Below are 26,704 nucleotides of genomic sequence, written 5' to 3' on the forward strand. Positions count from 1 at the left end.
AGATTTTGACGTTAATAGGATTAAAAATCAAGATATTTCATGCAAATATAATATGCACAAACGGCAGAACAATATCTGAGGTGTGTTATAGGCTTATTATTTCTCAAATTCCTCGATAATCTTAGATTTCTATACTTTTTCTGCTGAGAAGTCACGGCCAAAATCGGTCAAGATCAATGGAAGTGGTAAAATATTTTCTCTCTTATAAATTCCTCCTCCCCCTGCCACCACTTAACACCGTTTGGGGATCGTTCACAAGGAACAGTTAAGAAGAGAACACCGGTTTGGCTTCGTAGTTCTTTCATGTGAAGTTATTTAAAATCACTAAACTAAGCTGCAGTGCTCTGTGGCGTAGTGGTTAGCGTGCTGGACAATTCACATTATATTTTCACGTTCGCGCCGACCTACCGTAGTCGTTTTTTTTTTGTTTTTTTTTTCCTAAACAACTGGAATGGACTTTTCTTGGTGGCCGAAATGTTAACGTTGCAGATGTTTTTTTTTTGTTTTTTTTCACACTTTATTTTCCTACTTTTACTCATGACTCCGGGTTTGATACTTCCTACTTACCTACCATAACATTTTTTAAAACTCCCCCCCCCCCCCGTCCCGGAAACAAGCACTCGGGCAACGCCGGGTACCCCCACTAGTTATTAGATAAACCTTTCTCCCTATTCTTATACTCCCTTTAGTAACAACAATTTTCTAACCCGCTATCAAGTATACAACAATTTTCACGCTAGCCTAACCCTAACCCGCTATCAAGTATACACCAATTTTCACGCTAGCTGTTTTTCTGCTCAAATAGTAAATTATTGTCACACTGATAGGCTTGAGCTAGCCAATGGCTTCTCGACAAATTAAACAGACACGCTATGTTAGATGTACGTCCTTTTCATGGGAAACTGTCATTAATCAAGAAAGAAGCCAAACAAAAGCATGTCGGTTATTTATGGTGGAGGGTTAGGGTTGCTGTGGCCATGGTCAGTTTATGATAGTATAGAACAAAAGAGGAAAAAAACAAAAAAAACAAAGTCCACTCAAAACTTGCCATTTATTTTCCAACTCCATAGTAACTGACAAAAAAACGATAAATCTAAAATTTTTTATGCCTTTACTTACCATCACACCTGATATGCACATGCGTGTGTGTGTGTGTGTGTGTGTGTATTTATATAAAAAAGCTCAACGCCTGTATGTCTCTCTCTGTACACAAATATACATATATGATGAAAATAAAGGAAATAATATTCCGACGAAATAGAGAGATGGAAAAGGACAAACAAAATTACATGTTCATCAACATTTCGTCTTCATTTCAAGACTTCCTCAGGTTGATAAAATGGAAGAAAATAAAATACCAGTACAATGTTCGAAAATATACTCGTTGTAAAAAGGATGTCTTTGTTCTATTTCAGAACGAAAAGGATAAAATAAGAAACAGCAATTCCCTAAATGCATTATTCTCTCATTCATTGCAGCATGACCATTCTTTTAACTTCAAAACAAGCAAAAATAGTTAAATTTATTTCAAATAAATCTTGTCAAAGACTTTTGGAATCCGCACTTATCGCAAACCGAAACACAATTAAACAGCATGCAGGTTTCTACAATTTATCGCTTTTAATAAATAAACTCATATGAAAAGAACAGAATTTAAATTTAGACACAGCTTAACTCCCTTAAATCATAACAAGTGAAGCATGCATGAACCCCCCCTGAGTGCACAGTGAACAAGGCATAAAAAAAATGACTAAGTTCAGCATTTGCCCCACCCCCATTTAGCTCCAAAAGTTCCCAGGGGACGTCAAATCCTGGTGAAAATGAACGAACGGTGCAGTTTTAGGCCTTAACATGTGTAAATTTACATTCTGCACCATGCAAAAAAAAATGACTAAGTTCATCATTTGCTCCCCCCCCCAAACATTTAGCCACAAAGTCCCCAAGGCCTTAACATATTTAAGTTTGAGTTCAGCAGCATGCAAAACTGCTAAATGGACATACACAGAAAATTTTGGACAAATATGGTAAAATAGTCACAAAAACAGAATGTTTTTATTAGCTCTAAAAGAGCCCCTGGGGCACACCCAAGAGTTATCGCAAAGTATAGACAAACAAAATTATATAGAAATCAGTTAGTTACAACTTTTCAGAAAGTTTTATAAAAATCCAACTTTTTTTTTAATACGCACAAAAGTGTCAATTTTTCGCCATTTTAACCCGAAAGGAACCGCTAAGGGGGCAACCGGAGTTTTCCCGGAAAATCCATTCTGTTAGATTTTTACTCATATCATGTTTAATGTTTGTGCAAAATTTCAAAAAATTCCAAAGCGTAGTTATAGAAAAAAGTGCAGACAGACGAACAGACGAACGAACGGACAAGGGTGAATTTACAGGTCCATCCTTCTTTTGTCCGAGGATCCAAAAATATTACCTAGGATAATTAATATATAATCAGTCAATAAACAACAAAACAAAGATACATTCATTTCATTTCAATTACACATCTGAATTATAATGGCTATATTTATTCAAAAAGAACATAAATTTCATCATATCTTTTAAAATATCTAAACGGCTAAATAAAATTTTTTTAAAAATTCACTCACACTACTACGCTATTCACATTTTAAAATGCCAACAACTTTTTTCATTCTGAAATAGAACAAAGATATCCTTTTTATTATACAAGTATATTTTCAAATATTGTCCTGGTATTTTATTTTCTTCAATTTAATCATCCTGACAAAGTCTTAAAATGAAGACGTAACGTTAATGAACATATAACTGGGTTTGTTCCTTTTTCATCTCTTCATACAATTACCCATACTGAACTAAATTTCCAATTCTGATTATTTACAGATCTCTAAATATTTAACTATTAGTTTTTTATTTTTCCCCTGATTGCCGTAAAATTACACGTTAAATGTGCATGTATTTTCTCAAACGTAAAAACACGCTTGCTGGGGATGACCTATAGATTTTAGTTTTACTGGTAGTTTAAAACTAATACATACTTATTATTTTATCATTACTACTGGCAGTGAAAATTTTGTCTTAAACAAAATCAAATAAAAAAAAGATAAAAGAATCGGTTTTGGCATCGGAAAATAGGCAAAAATCTTTTGATTCTGATTCCAATGCCATTAAAAGATCCAATTTTTCCGATTCCCAATTCATCGTCCCAACACTAGTCTTGGGAGTTTTTTAACCCTTAAAACTATATAAAAAAAATATTTAGTCAGTGCCGTTTAATCACCTGCAGTCACTGTATCAACTTGCTCTCTCGAATTCACAATAGTTCAAATGTTAACTTAAGGAATCCTCAGTTGTTTGCCATGAAACACTGTTTTGGGGACTTAAAAACAAAAATGTATATTAAATCATGGCTCCCCAGCAGTGTTGCTCAAACACCACCTCCCTTAACCACAAGAACAAAAAAATATTACCTGCTCATGATTAATTTGGCTAACCTATTCATGTTACAAAAAATATCTTTCTTACCTGTGAGATTTGTTCCTGTCTCCAAATTCAAAATGGATATATTTTTTAATTCACCAGTGTTGTATTTATAAGATTTGGTTGGATGGCAAATGTAGGTTAAATCTTTGGTAATAAAATCAGTATCATGGTTAAGATATGCATTACAAACTTATATTTTGAATAGGTTAGCCTAGATTTAATTGGTTTTGTTTAATTAATAAATAAATCATAAATGCATTTTACCAAACTTAGAACCCTGCATAAACATTAAGATATCGAACGGCTTGAGTTACCGCCCTTTCAACGTTATGGATACATATTAGGATTTTGGCAACTTATAATTCAACTAATTATTTAATTAATAAATAAATCATAAATGCATTTTACCAAACTTAGAACCCTGCATAAACATTAAAATATCGAACGGCTTGAGTTACCTCCCTTTCAACGTTATGGATACATATTAGGATTTTGGCAACTTATAATTCAACTAAACCTTTAAAATTTCGAACGTACAGAGTCACCTCCCTTTCTACATCTAAAATATCTGATAATCGTAAGTCTTAATAGGAACGAAAGAAAATAAAAAATTAAAAATAAATTGAGATCCTTAATTTCAAATGAATAATGAGAATGAACTAAGTATAGAGTAAGGTTAAACTTTCTTTCCTTATTGAATAATCTTTAAACAAAAACCGTTTTCTTTTTTTAAATCATATAAATAGGTTAGCCGATATTTTTGCAAATAAACAAAGCAAATTCCAGATACAAAATTAACATAGAATCGCAAAAAATATAACTTAGTTGATTAGTCCGGATTAGAAAAAATAATTTAAATTAAATAAAGAAATAAAGAAACTTAATTTAAGAAATCAATGAATAGTATTAGTAAAACATATTAAGTGGACATAGGTAATTAGTCGTTGTATGATAATTTGTTTGAAAATTTTAAAATGCAAATACGAAAATAGGTAAATATATAAATCTTTAAAAAACTTTGCAAGGGTGAGATATAGGTAAAATATTTTTGCTTGTTTTCTTTTTCTTATAAGGGAAATGGTTTACATAATGTTTCATTGTTAAAGTGTTTTTTATTCAACAAGTCTGACGAAAGGCTGTTCTTGTGAAAATTTTCAAACGACATAATGTTTGAATTTGTCCGAATAGTCCTGAAACAATTGTAACTAATGATGAAATACACTATTTGTTGCTATCAATCCATTCCTTGATGTCTTGGTTTTTGTTAAAACAAATTATTTTAATTATTATAGTAAAAAAATAATTATATATATATATATATATATATATATATATATATATATATATATTACTGTTTGCTCTTATTATAAGCTCTATCTCCTATTTGGTTTTATCAAGCTTTTACATCTGGTTGAGATTATTTTATAAATATTAATTCTCTAATATTTATAATATACTTTAGTTTTACCATCTTGTATCATTTTGGTAAATTTAATTGTAATTTTTATTTTATATATATTATATATAATCATTATTTAATGGTTCTACATAAAATTTTGTGGCTCTATTTTGAGTATATACTTCAACAATACTCGATACATAAGAGCTCAGTAATAAGTTTTGACAATATATACGTCGCGAGGGAAAAACAAATAAACACATATGCAAGGCAATGGCAGAAACCCTAGAGGAAGACCTCCAGTCTGTGGTAGAATGAGGTCAAAAATGGATGATAACGTTCAATGCTGCCAAGACTAAGCTCATTTCCTTTAATAATTACAAGAAACCTTCTCGACCACCAATAGCTATGGCTAAAGATATATTACCTGAAAGTACTTCGTTCAAACTACTTGGCGTAACATTCACAGAGGACAGGTACATTAAGAGCATTGCCAAGGCTGCTGTGAAGAAGGCAGGCTCTCTCTGCAAATGCTAGAAAGTTACGTATACCGGAACGTATCTTGTACTTCTACGATGCCACCATTCACCCACGTATGGAGTACTGTCATCACATTTCAGCTGATGCATCTGCTGTTGGTCTCTCACTCTTGGACAGGGTTCAAAAGAGAGTCGGCAACCTGATAGGTCCTGAACTGTCATCTAAGCTTCAGCCTCTGTGCCATTGATGAAATGTTGCATCCTTCTGCCTGTTTTACAAGTATTTTAATGGTGGATGCTCTGAGGAACTACAAGCCTTCATACCCCTTCGATGTAATTTCCCCCAACAAACCCAACAAGCAGCAAAGTCTCACCCCTACAAAGTTAGAGATCCCTAGATGTAAGAAAGCCTTTTACTCTAATAGCCTCTTCCCCAGAACTGCTAGACTTTGGAATTCCCTTCCAGGTTCCTGCTTCCCCAACTGTACTGACATGCAGAAGTTCAAGTGTAATGTGAACAGACATCTTGCTGCTCAACACCCCACATAGTATCCCTGCAACTTATGTCCCTGATAGTAGCCTCTTACATCAAAGGGGCAGTGTCTTGTTTGGAGTGAAAATGTAATAAAAAAATTTTTTTAAATTAAGCTAAATAAAATTTCCATCTTTACATTTTCATGAGGATTCGTCAGGCTATTGCAACAGCCTGACGAATCCTTGTAGACTTTTTACAATTTAAATATAGTTAAATCCATATTTTTTGTTGGCTGAAAAAAAAAACAAAAAAAAAAAAAGAAACATTTCCAAAGTTATAAACAGAGAAACTCATTTGTAGACAGAATAAACATATGTAGGGGCAGAAACTCATACATATGTAACAAAAGGCAACTCTCCGAGGCTCGTGGGGAGCTAATTAATATCAGCAATATAGTTATCACTAAAAAATAACACCACCAAATATTAAATTATATGTACAAGGTGCCTTCACTAAGTTTTCATACCTTTGTCATATGGCCACTTTTATTAATAGTACACATGAAGCTCTAGTCTCCTTCGAAGTAATCTCCTCTGGCTGCGATGCATCTGTTGTATCATTTCAACAAATTCTGGAAGGCAGTATGGAAGACCTCTTGTGTGAGCGTGTCAATGACCCTCGTCACAGCCTCTTTCATCTCCTCAGTTGTCTCATAATGACAGCCTCTAAGTTTTTTCTGGAGCTTAAAGTCACAGGGAGCAAGGTTTTAAGTATCATGCAGGTGAGGAACTGTCTTGATGCCCATGACAACATCATTCTTTTTGATCTTCTTTGAGCATCCTTTGGGGCAAACTTTGCCCAAGTCTGCATCTTCAGTTCCTTGTGAATAATTGTGCGTACAGTCCCACACTGACATCAAACTGTGCACTTATTGTCTCTATAGACATACGACAGTCTTTATCCATGAAATTCTTTATTTGGCCAATCAACTCTGGTGTTCTAACTTCCTTACTGATCCTACACCTCTCATCATTCCTTACAAACTCCTTGCCTTCTTTGAATCTATTATGTCATTCAAAAACTGCTCAATTCATGCAATATACTCCAAAAGTAGTCTGAAGCATTCCATATGTTTCTGTGGCATTTTTTCCAAGTTTAAAACAGAATTTTATTGCATATCGTTCTTCTAAAATGTCCTCACATTCAAATTGCACTTTTGAAATTCACCAGCTGTGACAATCAGGCTTTAGTAGGGTGTATTCCAATTCCTGCTGTAGCTGTTCATTTGAACATGAAATCATAAAAATTGGTCAGCCATCTCATAAGATGTAGAGCAATAACATACTAAATTTTCAAGAGTTTACTACAATTTTAAATGTCTGTACAAAAAAAAATCCAGAAATTATTGAAGACACCTCGTGAAAAGATATTTTTAAATAATATACTAAGTAATTTCTCTGTTAAACAATGCAACTTTCTTTCATTTTTATTTTCAGAAGAAATGCACAGCAAACTGATACGAAAGTTGGTGACCTCGGACGATAAAAGTCAACTGCAAATGGAAATCAAAAATATGTGGTCGCATGGTTATATGCAATGCCTAGATACGAAGCTGAGATCAACAATAGAAATAACGTGAAGGAAAATCAAAATGAAATGCGAAGCCGGGCAACTTTTTTGGAAGGAGGGCATCGCAGAACAAGAAAAATATTACTTCAAAAAGGTCGCGAAAAGAAACTGAAAGAAAAAAAAGAAAACAGGTTTTTCTGGTAAATTCCAAAATTTGTAATTTATTTCTCATTTTTTAATTTTAAGAGAAATCTATATATCTATAAAAGTGAGAATGTGTGTGTGTGAGGAGACTTATCAACCTATATACTCAACGAATTTATGATCTACAGATTTGAAATTTGGTATATAGGGTATTCAAACATGTGGAAAACTTTTTAATCAGTTTTCAATCTCATGACCAGCAGCAATCATAACTTCCTGCACTGTTGATTCCAGAAGGATGAAACACTAGTGTGTGTAGATATTTAAAAGAATTATTTAATAAGTCGGTCATTTGATCTGCGGGCGAAATCATGACAGCTAGAGTGATCACTGTAGACCATTCTTGTATAATGTTTATGCCTTTGTAAATATTAACTTTCACTTGGATGTCGTGGTTGACAGTGGTCCTGTGGTTTGTTTCTTTTAAATGGAGACAGAAATGGCTTTGTTGCAGGGATTCAAATTCCATGACCAATGATGATCTCGGAAGAATGAAACACTAGTGTCTGTAGGTATAAAAAATAATTATTTATAATTATATCTATATATAGCAATTATAGACAAGACAAAATCATATGTTGGTATACATCGATTTATTTGTCAATGTAATAAGAAGGCATAGTAATGGTGTCATATTGAGAACATATCGTGAGAGTGTATATTGCTGTGTTGACATATTGAAACCGTATCTCATTGTGTGTGTGTGTTGCTTGGTTGCTTGCTTTTGTTTTATGGCATATCAACCCTTTCAGGTTATTTAATGCCAAATCCAGTGATTTTAAAGAAAATTTTTTTAAATAGAATATTTTTTTTTTTTTCAAGTCGGTTTCTATTTAACCCATAGTTGGGACCCTAACAGGTACTACCACTCCGGGTCAGAGTAGACCTGGGAGCAATGGCAATTAAAGGGTGGCTCCACACTCCCCAAAGCCCGCAAGCTGGGGCCTCACCATCGGATATAATTTAAGGTCAATAAATGTGTGTGTGAGGACACTTCTCAACCTATATACTCAACAAATTTTTGATCTACAGACTTTATATACTTTTTTAACCTCCTACTAATCTATATATCTATGAAAGAGCATTTTTTAGTAGATCCAACAAAACGAAAAAGTGGTAAAAAAAACAAATATATATATATATATATATATAAGTGATGGGAGGATTACACTATTTTTGCTGACTTCGTAATAAATTACCGATTCTGATTCTTTATAAATCTCTAAATATTTAAATATGTAGTTGTATTTTTTCTTGAAAACACTTTTTAAAGGACATGTCAAGGTTTCATAAAAATCAGCCCAGCCATTTCAGAGTCCATAAGGAACAAACTCACACACACACAAACACAGAGTTCCTTTTATATAATAGTAGGTATACTTTTAATTTGACCTTCACAGATTTATTATATAAAAAATGATAAGGAGATTACTTCAAAAGGGACTAGAGTTTCATGTGTATACTATTGATAAAAGTGTCCATACAAAAAAGTCTGGAAACTTATTGAATGCACCACATAGTTCTATTTGCAAGCACCTTTTATTATGCCCACATTTTTAATAAGAAATTTGTTTTTTAAATTTAATGTTATAAAAAATTTTTTTTTTTTAAATACTTAATTGTATTAAAATGTTTTTTTTTCCCCCCTTACAGAGCTTTGGAAATACCTGGCATAGAACTCAAACACAGGATTGCACCTCTTGAAGAGACGGACATCTAGATACGGTCAGATGTGTGAGAAGTTAAAGGTTCAAAACAATCTTGGCACACTGACATACGTGCTGACCATTATTGCTTACATATCCAAACAACCATAATTTGCGTGATCTTCACTAGAAAGCCTCTGCCTGCTTGCGAAATGCGAAGCTGGGAAACTTTTTTTGGAAGGAGGGCATCCCAGAACAAGAAAAACTTACTTCAAAAAGGTTACGAAAAGAAACTGAAAGAAAAAAAAAAGAAAATTGTCGGCTTGCTTTTCATTACATCCAATTTTTTTTTTAATACAAAACAATGTGGATTTTTGAAGATTTTTTACACCAAACATCCATTAAACCGAAGATCCATCGAGCCACAGCATTCTCAACGCATACGAAACTTTAACGTAAGCTTTACACTAAGAAAACGTAACAAGATGATTAATAATGTGCAATAAATATCTTGACTATTTTGGAAACAAATGAGCCGCGGCCCGTACACGTCGTGATCATCTAAGAGAAGCACAGAACGCTGTTTTTAAATGATCACTAAAGGTTCATATGTTTAAACAAACACAGTTCAATTTTAAAGCAAGCTTAAGTGTTTTCTATAGATGTAATGAAGAGTTTCGGAGATTTCGACGCTACAGATCCACCGAGCCACAGTATTCTTGACACATATGAAACTTTAACGTGAGCTTTACACCAAGAGTACATAACTCAAGATGATTAATAACATAACAACGAACATCTCGACTATTTTGGAAACAAACGAGCCGCGGCCCGTGCAGGGTGCGCTCACCCAAGAGGAGCACAGAGCGTTATCGTTTACGGCCGTCCTTGTGCTGACATGTATATTCGCCTTCTTCACTCTCAGCATCACTGGGGCCATCATTGTCTTCTGCAAGAAGAAAAACTCCGTCTTTGCCCTGCAAAAGTGCGAACAGGAATCAGACATCGATTACGGACTTGACGACCTAAACAGTACCGAGATAGAAATGAGCGACGATGGTTTTGACGATGATCTGACGGGTCCTGCAAAAAAGCGGTCGGCGACTTACCCCGACTTGAAAATAGTGTGCAATAGGAACTACAGGCCTCACAGTGTGAGAGATGTTGGAAAGTATGAAACCGAAAAGCAGGGAGGTGGGACAGAGATTCCTCGCGCGCACACCTTCTCATTTGAAAAATATGAATACACCCCTATAGCCCTCAGTGTTCCCCATATCGAGGGAGATAACCATAACAATAATAATAGGGGAGAACCTAGAGTAAAGACAAAGGTCAAGCAGGGAACACGCGGGGTAGGGTATCATCAGTTACGGACGTCAGACAAAGACAGTATTGAATCGCAAGCCACGTCAATCGGGGAAATTGAAGTTGAAGACGATAAACAAACTGAGGACTTATATCTAAATACCCAAATAAATGGAAATAAAATTAGGAACTGTGACGATACTCTTGGAGATTCTGTAAATCTAGATAAAGCAAAATTATTGCAGCATCCTCATTAAAAAATATCCACAAAAAATGCATTCTTGATAAACTGTATTTTGAATATCATAAAAAAAAAAAATGAAACAGAGTGTGGTTTCATTCAAAATAAATTATCAAAAATTATAATTACTCATAAACTGTATTTTGACCATCATCAATAAAAAAAAGACTTGCTTTTTTCCTTTTAGATATTATCTGAATTTTGTTTTTTAAATATTATATGAATTTTTTAAAAATTATCTGAAATTTTTTTTTTAAATATTATCTTAATTTTTTAAAAATGTTATCTGAATTTTTTTAAATATTATCTGAATATTTTAAAAATATTATCCTAATTTTTTTACGTAATATCTTAATTTTTTTTCAAATATTATCTTTTTTTTTTTAAATATTTACTTTATTTTTTTTTAAATATCATCTGAATTTTTTAACATATTATCTGAAATGTTTTTAAAAATATTATCATAATTTTTTTTTTAAATATTATCTGAATTTTTTAATATATTATCTGAAATGTTTTTAAAAATATTATCATAATTTTTTTTTATATTATCTGAATTTTTAAAATACATTATCTGAAATTATTTTTGGAAATATTATCTTAATTATTTTAAATATTATCTGATTTTTTTAAAAATATTATCTGAATTCTTTTTAATTCTCTAAGTTTTTTACAAAAATTTATATTATCCGAATTTTTTATTTTTTCAATGATGCGGAAGCTTTATTGCTTTTTTCAGTTTTTCAACATCAAATCAACTCTAACAGTAACTCAACCTTTCTTCGATTAACAAAGCCTCACCTAAAAAATGACATAATATTGATTTTTTAAATCGGTTTTTAAAAAATAATTTTTTCAAAATCATTAAAAAAAAATTTTTTTAATTTATTAATAAATTATTTTTGAATCTATTAAAAATTGATTTTCTTAAAAAATCTGTTAAAAATAGTTTTTTAATCTATTAAAAAGTTCATTTTGATAAAATTTCATTAAATATTATCTGCATTTTTTTTTTTTTGTATTGATGAGGAGCTTTCAACAATCTGGACGTTTCAGATCTTTCAATATCATATCAATTGCACCAGTAACCGAGCCTTTGATGAACAGTAACGCTTTACCTAAAAAACTGACACATTATCGATTTTTTTTTAATCAATTTAAAAAAACATAAATAAATCTTTAGAAAATCCATTAAAAAAACATTTTTTCTTTAAAAATCTATTTAAATAGATTTTTATAAAATTTTATTTATTTTTACCAAAATTCATTAATTGATTTTTTTAATGAATTTTCACAAAGAAAAAAATTAATAACAATCAGAGAAGTCTATTATCTAACTTTCTGGTGTGGAATGATAAAATTGTCGTTCTAAAAAAGTCGACATGATTCCATTTCCATTTGATGAAAATCGGTTTTCTTTTTTTTTTGTTGCAGACCATCTACTAGTTGGACAGTTGTGTACAAATCCCAAGAGCGATAGGAGCCTTCTATCATGTCTGAAAGTAACAATGTTCGACAAACGAGATCAGAGATGCGCCACTGTACAACTCATGCTCTCTACCAATCCAAGTTATGACAACAGGACCAATGCTAGCATCCTCAAAATGCAAATCCAGATGGTTCAATGCTGGAGAGCATAGCTCAATGCATCAAACAACACACTTATGGTCTTTGGTGTGGTTTCAAGTGAGGCTCACATCACGCCACCTCACATCTTCAAAGTCAGCTTGAAAGTCAACACCATAGTGTACCTGGATGTGCTGAAGAGTGTGGTGATCCCCTGGTGCAATCAGGTGGCCGCTGGCAAACCCTAGACGTAGAAGCAGGACTCAGCGCCGGTCCACAAATCCAAAGAGACCCAAGCTTGGCTTCAGAATGAGTGCTACGACTTTGTACCCTTCTCTCATTGTCCTCTCACTTCTCCCCAACCTGAACCCGCTGGACTACTTCATTCGGTCATATGTCAAGAACACCACCAACATGACCTCTCACAACACCAAAGCCAGCCTGATTGCTGCTATCGCCGAGTATTCGCCAAGCTCCTGACGGTACTTGTAGAAAAGGCATTCTCCCAATTGCAGACTCGTATCGAGACGGTGATTGAACATATGTCAGCTCTACTACATAATCAGGTTACCTAAATTTATTTTTTTAATAAAAGTTTTAAAATAAAGCTGTAGTATTGTTTTCTTCAGGGCGACAATTTTATTATTCTACAAAGTATATATATATATATATATATATATATATATATATATATATATAACATTGTCTGTCTGTCAGTGTGAGGAATGATCTCTACCAAACTACTCTGTCATTTTTATTTACAGATTTGAAACTTGATGTATAAGGGATTTTGGACCTGTGGAACCAATTCGATTTGGTTTTAAGCCGGTAAAAATAGCTGCTAAAGGGTCAAAATTAAAGAAAAAAAAGCATTGGCACTTGGCAGACGTTAGTCAACTAAACGTTATTTCTACACATGCGTAAATATACATTTATATCTTTAACATTATTTTTCCAAGTTTTTATATCCATATGAACTTAGATGAAACGTTAACGAATAAGGTTGAAGAGCTACGTTTTGGTTTCAATTCTAGTTGATTGCACCCAAATCATATATAATTTTTTTTACTTTTGAAATCACTACTATGCATTGGGTATGATAGAATAATGAATAGAGTATTGGTTCTATAATGATAAATATGAAATCTGCATAAATACCATATTTAAACCTATTTTACGACCGAACAATGCCGAGTCTCTTGCTAATACATAATAAAATTAAATAAAGTAATACATAACCTTTACACATTATGAATGTTTGGTGAAAACGCAGATCCCACAATAATATTGATTTTAGCAACGTGAGAGAGGAGGCTAATAGGGTGGTAATTTAGTAGACCAGTTCTTTCACCAGAATTCTTGTAAACTGGAACCACAGAAGCAGTTTTCCAGCAGTCAGAAACAAAGCAAGATTCGGTAAAGCATTTGTTGAAAAGTTTGGAGAGAACTGAGGCAACCTTAACAGAGCATTTTTTAATAGTAAAGCCAGGATGAAATCAGGTCCACATTATTTTGAGGTGCCTAGGTTTTTTTATGATATCACATACTTGAGAAGGAGTGATTTTCAGATTATCGATTGTGGTTTCTGTCCACAAATGAAAATCTGGGAGGGACTTTGCTGGGTCCGAAGTTAGAGTTGGAGGCAAATCGACAGACAAGCAGGTTATCCTTCTCAGTTGCCATGCAAAACATCCTCATGATTATTGGATAATGGAGGAATTGTTAATTGCCCATTATGTTCTCTTAGCTGTGGCTATTTTGCTCTTACAATTACTTCTAGCTTAGTTGATTGTTATCATTTGGAAGTTTATTATTATCATTTGGAAGTTGATTATTATCATTTGGAAGTTGATTATTATCATTTGGAAGTTGATTATTATCATCTGGAAGTTGATTATTATCATCTGGAAGTTGATTATTATCATTTTGGAAGTTGATTATTATCATTTGGAAGTGGATTATTATCATCTGGAAGTTGATTATTATCATTTGGAAGTTGATTATTATCATTTTGGAAGTGGATTATTATCATCTGGAAGTTTATTATTATCATTTTGAAGTTTATTATTATCATCTGGAAGTTGATTATTATCATTTTGAAGTTTATTATTATCATCTGGAAGTTGATTATTATCATTTTGGAAGTTGATTATTATCATTTTGGAAGTGGATTATTATCATCTGGAAGTTGATTATTATCATCTGGAAGTTGATTATTATCATCTGGAAGTTGATTATTATCATTTTGGAAGTTGATTATTATCATTTGGAAGTTTATTATTATCATCTGGAAGTTTATTATTATCATTTTGGAAGTTGATTATTATCATTTTCGAAGTTGATTATTATCATTTGGAAGTGGATTATTATCATCTGGAAGTTGATTATTATCACCTTGGAAGTTGATTATTATCATTTTGGAAGTTGATTATTATCATTTTGGAAGTTGATTATTATCATTTGGAAGTGGATTATTATCATCTGGAAGTTGATTATTATCATCTGGAAGTTGATTATTATCATTTTGGAAGTTGATTATTATCATTTTGGAAGTTGATTATTATCATTTTGGAAGTGGATTATTATCATCTGGAAGTTGATTATTATCATCTGGAAGTTGATTATTATCATCTGGAAGTTGATTATTATCATTTTGGAAGTTGATTATTATCATTTTGGAAGTTGATTATTATCATTTGGAAGTGGATTATTATCATCTGGAAGTGGATTATTATCATCTGGAAGTTGATTATTATCATCTGGAAGTTTATTATTATCATCTGGAAGTTTATTATTATCATCTGGAAGTTGATTATTATCATTTTGAAGTTGAAAAATATAGTGTTTATTTCAGCATATATAAGCATGTAAAGTATGTTCTTAAGTATGTTATGAAGTCAATGTCTCAGTTTCTTGCTGTTTTCTTAAAGTCTAAAATTCTCTACCCAATATACTTGAAATGGGTACATACGCTAAAATAAAAAATAATGGCATCTTCATACAAATGGAAGTTAGCGATTACTTCAACATATTTATACACACATTTTAAGCATGTTCTTCTCAAGTTTACAAGCGTAACTCTAGATTTTAACTCAAAATGGTTCCTCATTTACTAATACGAGGGTTGTTCCAAAAGTAAAGCCTCCTATTTATTTTTCAAATCAAACAGTTAAAGAGCTACAAAGACGGGAGTGGTACTATTAAAACCATCAACCTTTCATACTCCAGAATTCATTTTTCTACATCGCTACCACCATTCTCAATGCACTTTTGCCGAAAATTCAATGACACATCTCTGCTTCTGACAAACATCCATGACAGGGGTTGCTTAGAGCCTTACACCATCAAGTTGCTACTCCCTGGGGGGTAGGAGAAGAAGAAAACTTAAGTTTGCTTTTATATATATAAAAGACTAGCATGGCTACCTGGCTACCTGGCATTGTCCAACATTTTCCTATTCAAACTTCTATCTCATTCTTTCTTTCTCTCTCTTTCTGTCTGTCTTTCTCCCTCCTTCCCACACATCCTCTTTTTTCTCCTCTATCCTAACCCTAACCCAGCCCATTCTTCTCCAGCTGGACATACAGACAACTAATAGAATTTTTAGATATTATTCATCCATGGCAATTCTGATCAAGAAAATACCAACTTTGTGGGTGTTTGTTTTGTCATTTTTTAGTTTCAGCTAGATGTACAAACATACACACATAAAACCTCACGTATACTAAAACTTATGTTTGCTTGTCACCATGCATTACCATGCCTGTTTTAGATGGTAGGAGGAAGGGTGAATAATATAAAGAACAAATAAGAAAATTGATAGGAGGAGTGGAATGATACAAATAAGAGGGGAGAGAGAGAGAAAGAGAGAGAGGGAGGCTTATTTTGACATTGTGAAATATAATGACTAACCTTAACTATTGTTCAATGGAATGATGTAAAGTCCTAAGATAGAAAAGTGTCCACAATATCACAATGTATTATGACTTTGTGAAATCCTTTGATTTTTTTAATCTCTATAAAATTCAATATTTATTATTTATACTAGCAGGACCTGTGGAAATTCCACAACAGCATCTTTCATATGTAATTTATTACTGCTGGGTATTCTGTGGACGTTCAGTGTGAATGAAGACCCTGCCCTTTTGCTTAAACTGTAAAAGTATTTAGCTAAGTAATCTGGTTTATATAGTGTCAGAATTTATTATGGTTTATCTCCAATATCCTTAAAGAAGTCTGACATTTCCATTGTATGGATGCCTGGCGTGAACAAAAACCCCATGATATCATTATACAATCTTTAGACAGAACATATACTACCCTTGGATCCTAGCCAGAAGACCAAGAAGGTATATTTTAGTTTTATGTACAGACCAAAAGCAACATAGTTTTTTTTTTTTTGTTTTTTTTTTTTGCATTGCGTCTTCAGTGATCAGGAGATCCTATTTATTATAAAAGGTGATAACATATTACGAACATTAAATTAGCATATCTATATATCAATTTAATGCCGTAGTATGTTACTCACCTTCTATCCTCCTTTTAAATAAATAGGATGTTCTGATCGAATAATTTATGATCTGGACATCGTGACACACATAGAATATATCTGGTTATTACAGTTTATCTCCAATATCCTTATTCGAGTCTGTGACATATTTCTATCGTATGGACGTCCAGTGCGTACAGAAACCCCACAATATCACTATACTGTCTTTAGACAGAACAGATACTACCATTGGATCCTAGCAAGAAGACCACAAAAGCTAGATTAAGTGACATGTCCATGACAAGGTTTGATTTCTAAGAGTCTCCCACTGTCAATATCTGCAACAGAGACATGAAACTTTCAGGTCATGAATGCATGAGTCTAGTCATCATAACAATGCAATTTGCAATCCCCTGTGATCCATTCAGGCAGAATAAAAAATAGGAGGCATTACTTTTGGAGTGCCACTTCGTATTTAACAAAAACAAAATAAAACCATTTTTCATTGCATAATGTTCAGGCCACTATGGCTATACCTCATCCGTTAACATGCATAGACCGGGAAGTCTCAATGCTTCAAAAATGGACACATGAAAAGAAATATTCATAGTGTTTTCAACAAAAGATTGTCTTCATGTCACAACAAACATTCAAAAAAATAAATTACGATCAAAATAAAAAAAACGTCACTAACAATTTATTGAATGTCTTTTGCTGAATTTCCGCCCCTGAAGTCGATTATTGATTTTTTGTAGAAAGAAAATTACATTTTCTGTTTTTCTTTCACACTTTTTGTTTTGTACGACCGAAAAGCAATCAAATAAAAATAATAGAAAATTAGAAATCGAAAAAAATTAAAATGATAGCTTTAGAACGCTGAAAGCGATCGTAAGAAAAGAGGCAGAGATAAGATGCTGTGAACATTTTATACTCAATTATGACAGACCAACAGAAATTCTATTTCAAATTAAAGCATGACAAATTTTTAAAAAAATGTTATTTAAGTATGACAGATCAACAGAAACGCAATTTAAAACTTAAGCTGACAGACTAACAGAAATACAATTTCAAACATAAATTTTATTTCAAACTTAAGCATGACAGACATATTAAAATGCTATATAAAACTTAAGCATGATAGACCAACAGAAATGCAATTTAAAACCTAAGCATGAAAGACAAACAGAAATGCAATTTTAAACTTAAGCATGACGGACCAAAAGAAATGCAATTTTGAATTTAGGCATGACAGACCAACTAAAATGCAATTTAAAACTTAAGCATGACAAACCAACTAAAATGCAATTTAAAACTTAAGCATGACAGACCAACTAAAATGTAATTTAAAACTTAAGCATGACAGACCAACTAAAATGCAATTTAAAACTTAAGCATGACAGACCAACAGAAATGCAATTTCAACCTTAAGCATGACAGACTAACAGAAATGCAATTTAAAACCCAAGCATGAAAGACCAACAGAAATGCAATTTCAAATTTAAGCTTGAAAGACAAACAGAAATGCAATTTAAAACTTAAGCATGACAGACCAACAGAAATGCAATTTAAAACTTAAGCATGACAGACCAACAGAAATGCAATTTAAAACTTAAGCATGACAGACCAACAGAAATGCAATTTAAAACTTAAGCATGACAGACCAACAGAAATGCAATTTAAAACTTAAGCATAACAGACCAACAGAAATACAAAGACTAACCTAAGCATGAAAGACCAACAGAAATGTAATTTAAAACTTAAGGATGACAGACCAAAGCAAAAATAGATGAAGGTAAATGCTATTTCTGGGTTTGACAGACAAAAGGAAATAAATACTAATTTAAACTAAACCATGACAGACCAACAGAAATGCTATTTGCAAATGGACACCCTTACAAAAGTGCTATTTGAAACTTATTTGACAGACAAAAGAAAACGCTTTTTTCAAAATTAAGTGTAACAGATCCACAAACGCTTTATTTAAAAATGCGACAGACTAACGAAAATATCAATTGTGACAGACCAACAATGTAAGCACAAGTGAACAAATATAATATTTCAAATTCAATCCTGGATTATTTTTTTTTTTAGCTAGGTGTAAAGTGTAGTATCTGTTCTTATACAACACTTCATTTTGTTGTTCTTTGACAGTGAAGGAAAAGATATCATTCTAGACTGAGGCAATTTTTTTTTTTTCACTTCAGTCATTCTTGAGTATTTTTTTTTTTTTCCTCCTATTCAGAGTGGCTGTTTAGGGAGCTGCATACCTTCCACATAAAAAAAAAAAAAACTGACCCTGTTTATTTGTCTTCATGGGGAGACAACAAAATAGAGACTTAACAGAGATTACTAATTGTTTTGGGGTCATGGGAAAAAAAAAAATTCTTATTTTTTTTAAATGTTCAAATTTTTGGAGTGGGTTCTCCAATAGGGAAAAACGTTGCTTGTTACGTTATAGTTAACAAATCGATTTTTAAATCTATCGTTTTAATCAAAAACAATATTACATACTTAATTGTCATGTCGAAAACAGTAATATATCCAAAAATTATGAAAATTCATCAAGAAGTTACCATGTTTTTAGTAAAAAAAAAAAAAGTCTACTGCTATAAACAACAAATATTGCAGTCATAACACAAATAATCTTAAAATATTCCATTCGGAATTATGTCCCTTGTGTATAGCCTCCTACTGCCTACTTTATAACATCTAAGAAAAATGTGATTTTATCTAATTTCCTATAAAACTTAGTTTTAAATAGATATAAATTTCTACTCAATGATTTTTTTGTAATTTTTGGACATATTACTATTTTTGGCATGACAAGTAAGTATGTAATATTGTTTTATCTTAAAATGACTTATTTTAAAAATATCGATCTGTCGACTTTATCTTAAGAAGCACTGAAAAAACACTTTCAGAATCTCAGTCTAATTTGACGACAGCTTTTTTTGTTGTTTCTGAATTTTTGAGATGAGGATTGGTTATTCGTATTATTTGGATTCATCGGACTACTGTTCTCATTTTGAGTGTAATTCACTCCCGAGTTCAACAAGATACACCTGAAGAAGGTCGGAGGTTATATCGACAGAAACGTTGTGAAAATCACACTCAAGATGAAAACAGTAGTCCGATGAATCCAAATGATACAAATAGCTTTTTTTGTTGTTATTTTAAACTGTTACTTGTGCCATGATATTGTTATGGCTGATGTAGTCTGACGAGGCAAGAAGATTCTGGAAACGAAAAAGAATTAAAGGGCTTAAAACGAAAAGAAGAAATAAACAGGATGCAGGGGTCAAGATGGGCCATCTAAATAAAAACGCCATGATGAATCACTTTATCACCAACCCCACTCCTCCACTTCTGCCGTTCTCTAGTTGGATAAATGATATCGCTAGAAATTTTCTGAACGTCATTCTAAATTCTTATTGATTTTTTCGTTGAAAAGAAATTACATTTTTTTTCTTTTCCCCAATCTTATTCTAATAAGAAAGCAATCAAATATAAATAATTGGAAAATTTGAAATCGGAAATATCAACAAACAAGACTTTTTGGCCCATAAAAACAGGCCTGTCGACTAAAAACGACTGCTTTAGGTCCCTAAATGCCAAAAAGCTTTTTATTCTAATAGTTTGTTTTTTTTCCTTTGACCAGCTAGACTTTGGAATTCCCTTTCTGCTGCCTGTTTCCTTGACTGTACTGATATGCAGAAGTTTAAATGTAACGTAAGTCAATGTCTTGGTCATCTTCCCTAAGCATGGTCTCAAATAGAAGCTCCTTACATCCAAGTGCCGATATACCTTGTTTGGGGTGAACGTGAGTAAAAATAAGACTTTTAAAAAATTGATGGTTGAATACGATAAAATTTATCAAAAGTTATCCCCTCTTTTCGATTGACTAGCCTTAATTTAAACCTTTGTCACTTTCGGTTTGGCAATGGGCGCAAGTATGAGTTCGAGCCTGCCTACCTACTACCACCTTTTTTTTTTTGCTCAACACACTTCTCCGAACACCCCGGCAATGCCAGGCACCCAGGCTAGTAAGTTATAAAGCTAAAAATATAAGGGAGATAACTCAGCTTGTTTTCTTCAATAATTACAAGAAACCTTCTCTACCACCAATAGCAATGGCTAAATATACATTACCTGAAAGTACTTCTTTTAAACTCTTCGGCTTAACGTTCACAGGGAACATGAATTGAAACAGATACATTGAGAGCATTGGAAAGCTACTTACACCTGAAAGTATCCTGTACCTCTATAAGGCAACCATTCGCTTATGTATGGCGTATTGTTATCACATATGGGCTGGTGCATCTGCTACTTGTCTCTCACTCCTCGACAGGATTCAAAAGAGAGTCGCCAACCTGATATGTCCTGAACTATCATCTAGGCTTCAGCCTCTGTCCCATCGACGAAATGTGGCATCCCTCTGCCTGTTCTATAAGTACTTTAATGGTGAATGCTGACGAACTAAAAGCACTTGTACTCCCTCAACATACATAACCCTGACAAACTCGACAAGCAGCAAAATCCCACCCCTACATAGTAGATATCCCCTATGTGTAAGAAGGTATTCTACTCCAATAGTTTCTTTCCCAGAACTGCTAGATTTTGTAACTCCCTTCCGGGATTCTGCTTTCCTAACTGTACTGATGCAGAAGTTCAAGTGGAATGTGAACAGACATCTTGCTGCTCATCTCCCTATGTCATATGCCTGAAACTTATGTCCCCCGATAGTAGTCCTCTACATCAAAATGGCATTGTGTTTAGTTTGAGGCAAAAATGGAAAAAAAAAAAAATTTTAATAAGTATTTTATCTTCAGGTTTAAATAGTTATCTCCCTTATATCTTTAGCTTATTTTTTTTTTTGGTAATTATTAAAAATTATTTTGATAAAAAAGGAGGATACCTTCAAGTCAAATTAGTTATGTCTTAGATTTTGAGTTTTTTTAAGGTAATTATTGACACTGTCTCCATTTTTATAATCTTCCTTTTGAATCGTCGAGTGAAAAACAATACCCAGATAAAAAATATAGATTTATTACATTAGGTACAATAATAGAAGTCCATGCTGGGTAGCAACAACTGGTTGATGAGTTGATAAATAAACTGGTATATGTTCGCATTCTAACTTGCATCTTCAACCAATTCCAATCAGTTTCACTTTCTTTAAATACATTCTCTACATTTCCTTACTGGAATAATTATTTCGAGAAAGAAACTGAAGCGAATTATACTTTTTTTTTAATTTAAATAGCATGTTGCAAGAAGAAGAAAGAAATAGCTAGTTAGAATCAAATATTGATTTGTCAGATGTTTGCCATTTAGGTCTAACATTAAAAATACGAAAAAAATAAAAGACAAAAAAAAAACTCATGTCATTAAAAGTTTGATCAATGTCATTGTACATGTTTATCCGAAATAATTATTAATTTTTGATGCGAGAATATGAAATTTTTTTCTTTCTTTGTTTTTTCAATTCTTTTCTGGCAAAAAAAAATTAATCAAATATAATTGCAAAATTTGAAATTGAAAATATTAACAACAGTTACAACGCAAACAACAATCATGACAAATGAGTAAGAAAAGTTTAACAAACTGACCTAAAAAATGTCAGGGAGTTAACTCATATTTTTTTACCTTCAAGTTAAAATAGTTATTTCTCTTACATTTTGAGCTTTTTAGGGGTTTTTTTTTGTTTTTTTTACATGGAGGTCACCACTTATCAAGACCTAAAAGCCACTCGGGGATAAGGGTTATTGCGTGTACAGTAATCAATGGGATAGTATCGTAGTAGTCGTTAGTATTGGAGATTTGATATTGATAAAGTGTCTTACTTAAGGAGGCGGTTCATCAAGAATTTGTTTATGTTGGACTTGAACACATCCAAGTTCTAGTCAGGTGGGAAACAGGCAAAAGGAAGGGAGTTCCACAGGCGTGCACTTCTAAGAAAGAAGCTTTGGTCATGGAATCTACGTTTTGATTTAGGCATAGATAAAGAGTGGGGAAACTTACTGATAGTGGTTTCAGCTAGACGGGTGTTTTTTGTGAAAGATTGGCGAGGGGGGACCAGAGATTGGAGCTCGGACGAGAACTTGCCATGGAAATAACAATAAAACAAAAACAGACTAGCAACGTCTCTTCTGTGGGAGAGCAGTTGCAGGGAAGAGAAAAGGGTATCCCCTATGAGGCTACAAAGTCTATTTTGTACTCTGTCAATGCAGGATAGGCTGTTTTTAGCAGCTCCTGTCCAGATGTGGCAGCAGTACATCCTTGGACGTACTTGGCTTTTATACAGATAGAGAATTGCATCAGTAGTGAGATATCTTCTGGAGCGATAGAAGGATCCCACCATTTTCCCAGTGAACTGAGCAACAGACTTGATATACGTGTTCCATTTTGGGCAAAAAATTGTTTTCACTTTAATACTCTTCTTCACAGGAATAATTATTTGGGAAAAGAAACCGTTACGAATTACGCATTATTTAATACTAGCGGGAGTACCCAGCGTTGTCCAGGTGTGGTGAGGGGTGGGGGTAAATCAAAACAAAAATAAAGAATAAGCGAATGTAATAAACCTGTTTAAATATTTAACAATAAAAATACAACGAATGCAAAATAAAGAATAAGTGAATGACGTTAAAACTTCTTAAAAAAATCGGAAAAACAAAAACAAAAAAAAAAACTGAACGTGATGGACAAATAAAAAAATGGTATAAATGACCCTGTTTCAATAATAAAACTTCAAAAATAAAAAAAAATAAAAATATCTGACATCTCGGTTCGAACATGCAATCTTAAGATAACAATGCTGCTACTATACCGCCTGGTCTATGACCACGCGAGCAAAATTAGGTCGTTTTTTTTATATTTAAACTCATTCAAGAAAGAACATTTTTGCGCATGCGTGTTTGGGTAAAATGTCATGAAGGAACGATTTTTGCTAACCCTCCCTGTAGAAAAGTGCCCAGTTTAGGATGAAGGAATTAATGTTTTTAGCCAATCTTTCGATATTTGTATTGTTCATGTTTTATCCCTAGCATAGGTAATTTACAGCATGTATATGAAATTGTTTTACCTTAGGGAGAAGAGAACAGGTAATATACAACATAATGTGTCTATATTACATCCCTGGCAACGCCTAGAAACCAGCTAGAACATGTATTTCAGTCAATCTATATAACATCCTGGGCTATGCCGGGAAACCAGCTAATCTCTATTTAGTGACTTGACCACCAAAATACCTCCATAAGTGTGTCCTTTCTTTTGAACTTAATAGATATAGGTATCTAGAAATGTGTGTGAAATTTTGTTGAATGCATTGTTCACTATGATTTTCTTATTGTTCTACACAATATCAACTGTAGCGAAATAAAACAGTAAACTTAGTGTAGTGTTAAAATAAAGAGCAAAGGAAAAAATTAGAATCATAATCTGTAATTGCAAATCTAAATTTGCTAGCGTGTACCAGTATTTGCCAGGTTGTGGAAATTTGGAATTTATAACATATAACAAAATAGGTTGGAGTCGCTGAATAACTCATCCTCCCGTTAAAGCGGTTCCATCCTCTTTCCCGAATTTGACTACTGTGCACTTTTCCACTCTTATCCTCGAGTGGCCTATTGGCCTTGATAAGTGGTAATATATATTTTTTACAAAATATATATATATATATATAACAAAATAGGTTGGAGTCGCTGAATAACTCATCCTCCCGTTAAAGCGGTTCCATCCTCTTTCCTCCCTCTCAATAGAATTAGGTCGTAGTGTTACTAAGCGGCCTCTTCCCCCCCCCCACAGTTTAACAGAGGTAAGGGGTCACGTGGTAATAACACAAAAAAGGTAATGGCTGTTTGGTTTTTAGCTTAAATATAACGGTTTTTATGTTTTTAGCGATGAATATTCTTAAGCTGAATTTTTTTTATCCCGTATCATTTTTTCTTGAAATTTTTCGTTATACTCTCGTTATTCTCCTCCCCACCCCACTAAGTAAATATAAAGTGTGCATCTTTTTTTAATAGGAGGTAATGCTTGGGAAACTGTGCACTCGGCCTCTTCCCCCCTCCCCCCACAAAAGCGGTTCCATTCTCCTCCCCCCCCCCAGCCCACTAAGTAAATATAAAGTGTGCATCTTTTTTTAATAGGAGGTAATGCTTGGGAAACTGTGCACTCGGCCTCTTCCCCCTCCCCCCATAAAAGCGGTTCCATTCTCCCCACCCCCACCCCACTAAGTAAATATAAAGTGTGCATCTTTTTTTAATAGGAGGTAATGCTTGGGAAACTGTGCACTCGGCCTCTTCCCCCCTCCCCCCACAAAAGCGGTTCCATTCTCCTCCCCCCCCCAGCCCACTAAGTAAATATAAAGTGTGCATCTTTTTTTAATAGGAGGTAATGCTTGGGAAACTGTGCACTCGGCCTCTTCCCCCTCCCCCCACAAAAGCGGTTCCATTCTCCCCACCCCCACCCCACTAAGTAAATATAAAGTGTGCATCTTTTTTTAATAGGAGGTAATGCTTGGGAAACTGTGCACTCGGCCTCTTCCCCCCTCCCCCCACAAAAGCGGTTCCATTCTCCTCCCCCCCCCCCCAGCCCACTAAGTAAATATAAAGTGTGCATCTTTTTTTAATAGGAGGTAATGCTTGGGAAACTGTGCACTCGGCCTCTTCCCCCCCCCTCCCCCCACAAAAGCGGTTCCATTCATGAGATTCAAATATAAAATGTAAAAGGAAAACAAACTCGTATAAAAGTAATTTTCGTGTATTCAAGCGGCCTCATACTGCTACCCCCCTCCCCCTTACAGTTTAACAGAGGTAGGAGGTAAAAAAAAATGGCTAAAGCCTTGTTTATATGTTAAACTATAGCAAAGAGCAAAGCGATTCTCGCCAGTAAAAAACTTCAAGCAATAATAATAATATTTTCCCTACGTCAATTTTCGTGTAATATTGGGATTCTGCGTTTTGAAATGCGATAAATCGGTTGGTAATAACGTTTCGAATCGAAAACTAATATTTAACTGTGTTATAGTATCAATTACTCCTCGAAGGCAGCTTAAATGGACCTCATCGCAGCCGACATTAAACTGAGCTGACATCACGTCACGTGACATGACACAGCGTTTTATAAAGTACCTAAATTGTAAGAAATACATAATGAATAACGTTAAAATGACAGGTTTTTTGAGGGTCCCCCTTGCAGAAAACTGATCAGTTGACCCACTTTTAGTGGTCCGTTTGACGTGAAATTTCGATATTTTTCGTCCGGAGGATAGAGGTTCAATATGATACCAAATTTGTCAAGTTTGGTTCCGTCTTTCAAAAGTTTTAGCGTTACAAACAAACATACATACATACATACACACAGATTTTTGAGATTTATATATATAGAAGATAATATTCTGCAAGGATAAAAATGAAGAAGTTGCTAGTCAGAATCAAATACTGATTTGTCAGATGTATTGCTATTTAGGTATAAAATTGAAAATCCGACAAAATAACTATATATATATTAATAGACAAAAAAAAACTTATTAAAAACTTGATCCTTGTCATATAATTTTTTACCCAAACTGATTATTGATTTTTTTTGTTGAAAGGAAAATTTTTTTTCCTTTTCTCTGATGAAAAAACAACGAATATAAATGAGTACAAAATTTGAAATCGGAAATATTAACAATAATTAAAATGCTAAAGGGGATTATAAGAAATGAGAAATAAATGTCTAATTATTCACCTCACAGCTATTGACTTTAGACTGTGTCTGTGTGTATGATTGTGTGTATGTGTTTGTGTGTGCGTGTATGATTGTGTGTATATGTTTGTGTGTGTATGATTGTGTGCATGTGTTTGTGTGTGTATGATTGTGTGTAT

The 26,704-nt window shown here is 33.3% G+C and overlaps 2 protein-coding genes across 4 annotated transcripts in view; one reads left to right on the top strand and one right to left on the bottom strand.

The window, feature by feature from the left end:
* Positions 1 to 10,965, top strand: part of LOC145267049 (uncharacterized) — a 55,413-nt gene extending 44,448 nt beyond the window's left edge. Inside the window, exons 2-3 of one of the 2 annotated variants that reach the window (XM_080122993.1) lie at positions 7,309 to 7,581; positions 9,239 to 10,965. In XM_080122993.1, the coding sequence (XP_079979119.1) occupies positions 10,005 to 10,793 (789 nt within the window). In that variant the 5' untranslated portion in view covers positions 7,309 to 7,581; positions 9,239 to 10,004 and the 3' untranslated portion in view covers positions 10,794 to 10,965. The remainder of the gene's footprint in view (positions 1 to 7,308; positions 7,582 to 9,238) is intronic. The other variant, XM_080122994.1, reaches the window with a different exon arrangement.
* LOC145267048 (centrosomal protein of 78 kDa-like) overlaps positions 1 to 26,704 on the bottom strand; it is a 264,312-nt gene that overhangs the window by 199,635 nt on the left and 37,973 nt on the right. The gene's annotated exons all lie outside the window — the stretch shown is intronic.

Source organism: Euprymna scolopes, chromosome 42 (genome assembly GCF_053919585.1).
Source record: "Euprymna scolopes isolate OS-2025 chromosome 42, ASM5391958v1, whole genome shotgun sequence".
In the NCBI taxonomy this organism is placed as follows: domain Eukaryota; kingdom Metazoa; phylum Mollusca; class Cephalopoda; order Sepiida; family Sepiolidae; genus Euprymna; species Euprymna scolopes.